The 8695-nt window shown below is 47.1% G+C and overlaps 1 protein-coding gene across 1 annotated transcript; it reads left to right on the forward strand.

Annotated features, from left to right (window-relative positions):
- Positions 1-37: 37 nt before the first annotated feature.
- Positions 38-8005, forward strand: COA5 (cytochrome c oxidase assembly factor 5). Its single transcript, XM_070429882.1, has 3 exons — positions 38-225; positions 4127-4210; positions 7716-8005. Exons 1-3 carry the CDS (start codon positions 127-129, stop codon positions 7755-7757), a joined length of 225 nt encoding a protein of 74 aa, XP_070285983.1. The 5' UTR covers positions 38-126; the 3' UTR covers positions 7758-8005.
- The last annotated feature ends 690 nt before the right edge of the window (positions 8006-8695 follow it).

Here is an 8695-nt window from a genome sequence, read left to right on the forward strand (position 1 = left end):
ACGAGCTCGCCGGAAGTTGTTGCTGCGGTTTCCGGTTCCTTCCAGAGGGGACGTCGCTCGCGGGCAGCCGGGTCGCTGCCGTGGCGGCCGGAAGTAGCGCGGCGGCGGCGGGCGGCAGGCGCAGCCATGCCGCGGTATTACGAGGACAAGCCGGAGGGCGGCGCTTGCGCGGGCGTGAAGGAGGACCTGGGCGCCTGCCTGCTGCAGTCCCACTGTGTGCTCCAGGTAGCGCGCGGGCGCCTCGGCGGCTGTCGGCGGGTCGGGGAGGCGGGCCGGCGCGGTGTCCGGCCGCCCTCGCCGGCGGTCAGCGCATCTGACTGGGTGACGGGTGCTGGGTGCGCACGGCAGCCCCGACGTAATCAGCTTAGACGTGTCCGCTGTGGGAGCCTCGGGTCCCTCCGGTTTTAAATGGGAGATCACGACACCGCCCCGTTGGATTTTTGTGAAGATTAAACCGTTTCGGTTAAATAAACATTGATTGAATGCTGCCTTTTCCACATACAGAGGGCAGTCGGTGGTGTGCAACTGGAGATACAGTTTCAGAAAGTTGCTGTTATTTGAGAGATAACGATCCCCAAATGGTCCTGACCACAAGGCCGTGTCGGTGCTTCTGCTGGTCATGGTTTCCGTTTGCTTTCCTAGTTTCAGCAGCCGGCCGGCTGTAGGACTGAGAGTTATGGACCTCAGAGGGTACCTAGCCCAGCTTCCCGGTGCCCGCGAGGCCCGCGAGGACACGGGGCCGCGCCCTCGCCCCCGCCGGCGGCGTCCGGGCTGCGCGTCCCGTGCAAACGCCCCTTCAGCCCCTGAAATGCCCGCGCAGCGGCTGCGGGACGCCGGGCACAGCCTGGTCTGAAGGGAAGGACAGGCGTGTGAGGAGCAGATTCCTGCGCTAAACGCCGTGTGGGCACTGATGTAATGAGTAGCTTTAGGAGCAAAATTCCTTGGGAGCCCAGCGCAGAGCGCCGTATTTTATCAGAGAATTTGGAAGTTTCTCACGGAGGAGGTGGCCTTCGGCCCGAATCCTATGGGTTGAGTGGTCGTTTGTGAAGGAAAGGAGTGGGGACTGTGGTTATGGGGGAGCCTGGGAGAGCAGCCCGTGCGGGCGGGGAGCTGCGGGGGTGCCCGGGGCCGGACGGGGCGGGGCGGTGCGGGAGGGCCCGGGGCCAGCGAGGAGCTTGAGTTTCATCCTGACATCCAGCGTCAAGAGGCCCAGGAGATGAGCAGTCAGCACAGGAAGTGGATTACTGGTAGCAAAGGGAAAACCAAGCTGGTGTTTTTTGTTTTGTTTTGTTTTGTTTTTGGTTGAGGACATCATGTACTTCTTTTTTCTTTTTTAAAAAAATATATTTTATTGATTTTTTACAGAGAGGAAGGGAGAGGGATAAAGAGTTAGAAACATCGATGAGAGAGAAACATCGATCAGCTGCCTCCTGCACACCCCCTACTGGGGACGTGCCCGCAACCCAGGTACATGCCCTTGACCTGAATCGAACCTGGGACCCTTCAGTCCGCAGGCCGATGCTCTATCCACTGAGCCAAACCGGTCAGTGCCAAGTTGGGTGTTTTTGCAGTGACTGAATTTATTTAGCAAACTTTTGAGTGCCACGCTCCAGTTCAGGGGGCGTCCGGATGAATGGGGCAGTTCTCTCCTGTGTGGAAACGGCACCTCTGGAAAATGAGAAAGCTGCAGGCAGAGAGCGGGGCCAGGAGGGGCACAGGCTGTCCGGCCCCCTGTTGGTAGTGGCCTTATTGGTGCTGAACTGGGTCACCGAGGAGAACCGGATGCTCAGATGCAGCCCCGTAGAGGGAAGGGCATTCAGTTTGTGGTAAATCCATCCTGAGCGGGGACTCCAGCTGGAGTGTAAAGGGCAGCACCCACCGCGGCAGAGCAGTGTGTTTTGCAGGCCCAGGACAGTAGTCTGCCTGGTGGTTTGGGGGAGTGGTTGCAGTGGTGGGGTTGGGGTGTCAAATCTGCCTGAGGGGAAACCTCTGACTACGCAGAGCAGGTGAAATTTGGGTTAATTTTTCCTGATGCATGAACGCACCAGGTGATTCTATAACATCTATCTAAAGTGTTTCGTAACAACACTAACATTGTTCTGATTTTAGAGCACCTTAATTCTGGCTGTTTGAGCTTTTAACGTAACACCGAACCGGGTCATTTTTATCCTCAAAATTGCTTGACTCATTTTACATTGGAACTCACTTTGAGTAAGAAGATATAGTGATCTTCCTTTATATTGCCAAGCACTGCATAAGGCTGTTTATAAGCAGTATATGTTCTACTTTTATTAATATTTCTTTAGTAGTAAAATAATGTAAGGTTTTGATTTTTTTCCCTCATGAATGGCAAATCATAGCTTGATGTCATTAAATCTCACATAATTCAAAAAATTCAAGTTCAGTCTACCCTTTCCAGATGTTTTATATATTTACTAGAGGCCTGGTGCACGAAAATCATGCACGGGGGGGGGGGGGGGGGGTGGTTATCCCTCAGCTCAGCCTGCGCCCTCTCGCAGTCTGGGAGCCCTCGGGGGATGTCCGACTGCCATGGAGGCGCGAGAGGCTCCCGCCATCACCACTGTGCTCACCAGCCTTGAGCCCAGCTTCTGCCTGAGCAGCACTCCCCCTGTGGAAGCACACTGACCACCAGGGGGCAGCTCCTGTGTTGGGCATCTGCCCCCTGGTGGTCAGTGTGCATCATAGCAACCGGTGGTTCTGCCGTTCGGTCGATTGGCATATTAGCCTTTTATTATATAGGATATTCCTGGGAAACTGAACCCCTCTGGCAGGCACTTCCCCCTGCTTTGTGATGTGCTCACACTGCCAGTTAGCCTTTGAGTGTGTACATCTTTTCTACCTGGTGTTATTGTGTAGGCAGGAATTTCTAGTATTCATTTTTTAACTTCCCACAGACTGTTGTTTTTTTATTATTTTTATTTTTATTTTTTACTAAATTAGTCCTTGTGAGGGTTTAGTTACTAGACAAATTAGTAGGATAGGGCATTCAAAAAGAAATTTTGCTGCAATTTAATTTTAATCTTGCCTTTTTGAATTGTGAAATGTGTCCAATATATTTAAGTACCTTTGTGTTAAGTTAATTTACAGCAGATTTATTTAAAATATTTTAAGATAATGTAGAGGTAGTAGTAGGATTTTTATTCCATGCTTATCTTAAAAGAAAAATACTACTCACCTAGTTTGCAGTTGTTACCTTGTCAAAGCGGATTTTTAATAGTTATAGCTTGAAAAAAATGTCTTTTTATTAAGAGTCAGAAGTAAGCATTTCTCTTGTGAACATTCTTGTAACAGCATCATGTCTTTGGCAAAAAGGGAATGATGACTTAACCCAGTTTTCTTTGTAACCTCCTTTGGAGCTTTCACTGTTTAAAGGGGAGTTAGTTTCACATCAGGCTTAGGCAGATCTTCTCACAAGGACATGTCAATTCTGCTCATAGCTCCCTTTCATCTTCCAATTCTTACTCAGTTGAGCTTCTCAGAATAGAGAACTTGGCTGTGGGGGGCAGGAGGCGGGAAAATGCAGAGATGTGTTGGTGGCATCAAAAATTGCTCGCATCAAAAAGATGCAAGTGGAGACTTTAAAGCCACTTGATACTACCTTCCAGAACAAGCCCTCCCATTCACCAGATGCCTGATCTATGTGTCTTCTCTCTCTCTCTCTCTTTCTCTCTCTCTCTCTCTCTCTCTCACACACACACACACACACACAACTTTCTTGTCTTAGTTCTTGTCTTAGTTTTAAGAACAATGAAGAAACCATTACTCCTTTCACTTTTACTCTTTCCTTTTCTTATCCATAAGGAGCTGGAGATACCAGTTTCTAGATTTTTATATAAACATTTAAAAGAAAAGTATCCTGTGGAAACCAGTGTTTTCAAGACCTCAAGAGCCCCCCTAAGTGCCCAGAATTAGTTTACACATTTTTTTAAAAGAAATTCTGGCCTTTTCTCCTTTAAGTAACAATAGTCAAAATGAATTATGAACTATCTCTTACATAAATTACTATTTTCCTCATTTGCTTTTTAAAAAAGAACTGTTTTCAGAAGGGCCATTATGTAGTTTCTGAGAAGATTTCCAGGTGCTTATAATGTTTTATTTGTCACAGGAAGGAAAATCCCCTCGGCAATGTCTGAAGGAAGGAAACTGCAGAGCTTTGAAAAATTCATTTTTTGAATGTAAAAGATCAATGGTAAGAAAAGATTCTTAAAAGCTTACGTTAAACACTAGCTTTGTGTAATTAAATATGTGAGTGACGTTATCTGTAACTTGAGGGAGATAATGTTAGGTAGCTTCATGAAAACCCATAGCTGACTATTATTCTGCCACTACGCTAACCATAGCTCCTGACCTTTGTGAATTTCTGAAGATGAAAATGAAGTCTTGGCAAGTATAATTTAAAGTAGTAATTCACTAATAGTCCTCCAAGAAAAGACTAATGTCACACTTAACTAATGCAACTTCAGTTATACATGTTTGGCAAAAACCTGAAACAATTTAAATTGTGCTGGTAATTTTACGTAGTATTTCAAACAGTGAGTGTAGGACTCAGACCAAAGGTTAGATGGGAAGTTTGAATTATCTTTCGCTCATAGTACAAAGCATCTCATCATCCTGATTATGATTCCCATGTTTAAAAATTAGTCATTTTTTGAAAATATGGCTCAGCTTCGTGTAGTGATCAGATGAAGAAATGGCTGTCCCACATTGGTTATGTTGGACTCATTAATAGGGTTTATCTGTAAAATAATTCCTTCCTGTAGAATTTCTAGGGAGTGATATTGACAGCCTATGCAAATTTGCCTTATATACTCTTCACCTTCCTCCTCCCCCCTAAGAGGCTATACTGAGAGGCTTAATCCTGTCTGTCATCAAATGAGTAGGTAACTAAAGGATTTTTAATCCCCAAATGGCTATGTATTACTTACCATTTTTCAAGGCTCGTTCTTTTTTCAGTTGCTATTTAAAGATTTCAGATACATTTGAGTATTAACCTAAACAAAACTTAAGTCGAAAATAGTTTGCTAGAACAACATATATTGAATTTAATTCAGAGAAAAAGATCAATGTAATTTATAGTAAACTTGAGAAGAAAATCCTTAAATGGATTTTTTAAGAAAAACCTTAAATGGAACTTGTTTTTAATGCCATCTTTAATATTGTGGGTTCTTTGTGGGGTTTTATGGTAGTTCTAACAATTGCCTTTAAAAAAAAAATTCTAGTCTTTGTTTTCTGTTTCTCCTTCATTCTACCATCTTTAGGTTTAATTTTTTCTTTTTCTAAAGCTTTAAGATAAACACTTAGCTCACTTATTTTTCAGTCTTTTTGCATATATGCATTTATATTAAACTAGAGGCCCGATGCATGAAATTCATGCAAGAGTAGGTCTTCCTTCCCCCAGTAGCCAGCACCAGCTTCCCTCTGGCACCTGGGACCCGGGCTTCCCTCCAGCCGCTGGCAGGCACCCGGAACCCGAGCTTCCCTTGTAGCCCAGCTTTGTCTGGAAGGTTGTCCAGAAGGACATCCAGTCTAATTAGCATATTACACTTTTATTATTATAGACTAGAGGCCCGGTGCACAAAAATTTGTGCACTGGGTGGGGGGGGGAGGCGGGAGGGGCCCAGCCCGGCCTGTGCCCTCTCCCAGTCTGGGACCCCTCGGGAGATAACCACCTGCTGGCTTAGGCCTGCTCCTGGGTGGCAGAGGGCACACCTAATCCCTAGGTGCAGCCCCTGGTCAGGCTCAGAGCAGGGCCGATTGGGGAGTTGGGGTGCCGCCCCGTCATGCACAGAGCAGGGCGGATCAGGAGGTTGCGATGCCACCCTCAGTCACGCTCAGGGTAGGACCGATTGGGGGGTTGGGGCACCGCCCCCTGTCACACTCAAGGCAGGGTTGATGGGGAGGTTGCGGCGCCACCCCGTCACGCACAGAGCAGGGCCAATCAGGGGGTTGAGGAGCTCCCCGCTGTCACTCACAGAGTAGGGCCGATAGGGGAGTTGGGGCACCGCCCCCTGTCACACACAGAGCAGGGCGGATAAGGGGGTTGGGGCGCTGCACCCTGTCACACTCAGGGCAGGGCCAATGGGGAGGTTATGGCTCTACCCTGTCACACACAGAGCAAGGCCCGTGGAGGGGGGTTGGGGCGCCACACCCTGTCACACTCAGGGCAGGGCCAATGGGGAGGTTATGGCTCTACCCTGTCACACACAGAGCAAGGCCCGTGGAGGGGGGTTGGGGCGCCACCCTCTATCACCCACAAAGCAGGGCCGATCAAGGGGGTTGGGGCGCCGCCACTGTCACACTCGGGGCAGGGCCGATGGAGAGGTTATTGCTCTACCCTGTCACACACAGAGCAGGGCCCGTGGCGGGGGGGAGGGTTGGGGCGCCGCACCCTGTCACACACAGAGCAGGGCTGATCAGGGGGTTGGTGCGCTGCACCCTGTCAAACACAGAGCTGCAGGGCAATCAGGGGATTGGGGAGCTCCCCCCTATCAGGCACAGAGCAGGGCAGATAGGGAGGTTGTGGCCCCGCCCCCTGTCACACACAGAGCCGCAGGGCGATCAGGGGGTTTGGGCGCTGCCCCATCACGCTGATCCCGGTGCCGGGAGGCATATTACTCTTTTACTATATAGGATAGAGGCCTGGTGCATGGGTGGGAGCCGGCTGGTTTGCCCTGAAGGGTGTCCTGGATCAGGGTGGGGGTCCCCACTGGGGTGCCTGGCCAGGCTGGCTGAGGGGCTGAGGGCTGTTTTCTAGAAGCGAGTGACTGAAGCTTCCAACCGCTCCTTGTTTTCTTTTTTTTTTTTTATTCTGGGCCAGCTTTAGCTCTGAGGCCTCGCTGCTGAAAACGTGGATACAAAGTTTTGGTCCGCCTGGCTTTCAGTCCAGCTGGTTTCTGGAGTTTTGTTTATCTTCTTATTTGCAACATAGTACATAGTTGCTTAGAGTTGTAGCTCAGAGGCCGGCAAATGAGGCGGGGGAACGTTGGAGTCCGCAGCAAGCAAGCCTCATATTCGCTTCCAGCTGCCTGGCTGCTGGCCGCCATCTTGGCTGACAGTTAATTTGCATATACTCACTGATTAGCCAATGAAAAGGGTAGCGGTCGTACGCTAATTACCATGTTTCTCTTTTATTAGTGTAGATGTCCAGAATAGACAAATCTACAGCAACAAAGATTAATAGTTGTTAGTGCAGGTGAAGAGGGAAGAAGGATTAGGAAAGAATGGGAAGTGATTTCGGTGATGGTTGAGTATGCTAAAAACTTTTGAATTGTACATTTAAAATGAATCTGTTGTATTGTTGGCAGGAAATGGCACTAGGCGTTAGAGCAGTGGAGTTCAGCAACCTTGGTACATGAGTTCTGGCTAAGAAAGAATTCAGATGCAAGACTCAAATTATAAGAGAGTTTATTTAGAAAGTCACAGAGCTAGAAGTGAGCCATAGAAGGAATGGGCTCAGGAAAGGAGTTATAGAGGCAAAAGGACTCTTGGTTCATAGGAGAAAGAGAGAGGCCAGGAAAATGCCTGGGGGAAGGGGGTGGGGAAAGGCGCAGGCTGCTCCATAGAAAGAGCTTTGACAATTGTCTTCTTAATTGTGCTGAAAACGGGTTTACTTCTTTCCAGTAGTGATGCCCCTTAGCAAACTTGTATTTAATTATGTTGTACAAAATTTGATTTAATTGTACATTCATTTTCAGTTGGATGCCAGATCAAGATTCAGAGGAAGAAAAGGATATTGATAACTATTATGTTGAAACCAAGATGAATACAACAAGGATTTCCTCTGGTCATTAAAACACAGAAACCAAAGTTGGAAACATATTTTTTCCTACACCTGTTTGGTTGGACCTGGAGCCCTCGAGAGAATGCATGATTTCTGTTTTTTAATATCTATAAATAATTTTATTGTTCTGAGTTATTTTTAGAAGAAAAATGTAATTGACCAGTTATGAGCAAGGGAGCATAATAAATGCGTTTTAAAAATGGTTTTAAAGTTTTCTCAGTGGTTAGAGTGTCTGCCCGCAGACCAAAGGACCATGGGTTTGATCTTGGTCAAGGGGATGTACCTGGAAGGGGCACAGGTGGGAGGCAACCACTTGATGTGTGTGTGTCTCTCCCTCTCTTTCTCTCCCCACACCTCTCCCTCCCTTCTAGTCTCTGATAAGCAATGGAAAAAATATCCTCAGGTGAGGATTAACCAAAAATAAAAAAAGGAATTGTTTTAAAGCACAAAGATAGTTATTTTCAAACATGATTCAATCAAATGACACACTTTGTACATCCTTTGTGAATATTCTGAAAGCCACTGTTGGAACTGTTAAAATCAATAACATGGAGCCTGGGAGAAAATGTCTATTGGGAAAGTTTAGGATAAAACTGTCTTTTATTTAATCTGTCTTGTTTAGTTATAAGTTGTGTTTGATTTCTTGGAGAAGAAATGCTTCATTTGCACTGATTCACTGACTTAACAGCTTCATAACTTGAACATCATGCACCAGACGTAGCTGGATTCTGTAGCCTGGGCTCTCCCCTCCCTCACTGGACTGTTTTTGTTTTCCTGGCTTCATTTGCAGGCTGTCCCTCTCTACATAATGGGAAAGAGGTCAGCGTCAAACAGAAGCACACATCCTTAATATCCATGATCCAAAAAGAAGAGAGAAAACTTCCTTTCTTAGGG

The sequence above is a fragment of the Myotis yumanensis genome, unplaced genomic scaffold (assembly GCF_028538775.1).
Source record: "Myotis yumanensis isolate MYYU_CA2020_CCGP unplaced genomic scaffold, mMyoYum1.0.hap1 SCAF_11, whole genome shotgun sequence".
Lineage (NCBI taxonomy): Eukaryota > Metazoa > Chordata > Mammalia > Chiroptera > Vespertilionidae > Myotis > Myotis yumanensis.

Bases quoted from the DNA above. Each gene is read 5' to 3' on its own strand.
- COA5 (XM_070429882.1), top strand. From the start codon at position 127: ATGCCGCGGTATTACGAGGACAAGCCGGAGGGCGGCGCTTGCGCGGGC. The intron at 226-4,126 runs GTAGCGCGCGGG...TATTTGTCACAG, and splicing joins AGTCCCACTGTGTGCTCCAG to GAAGGAAAATCCCCTCGGCA. The intron at 4,211-7,715 runs GTAAGAAAAGAT...ATTCATTTTCAG, and splicing joins TTGAATGTAAAAGATCAATG to TTGGATGCCAGATCAAGATT.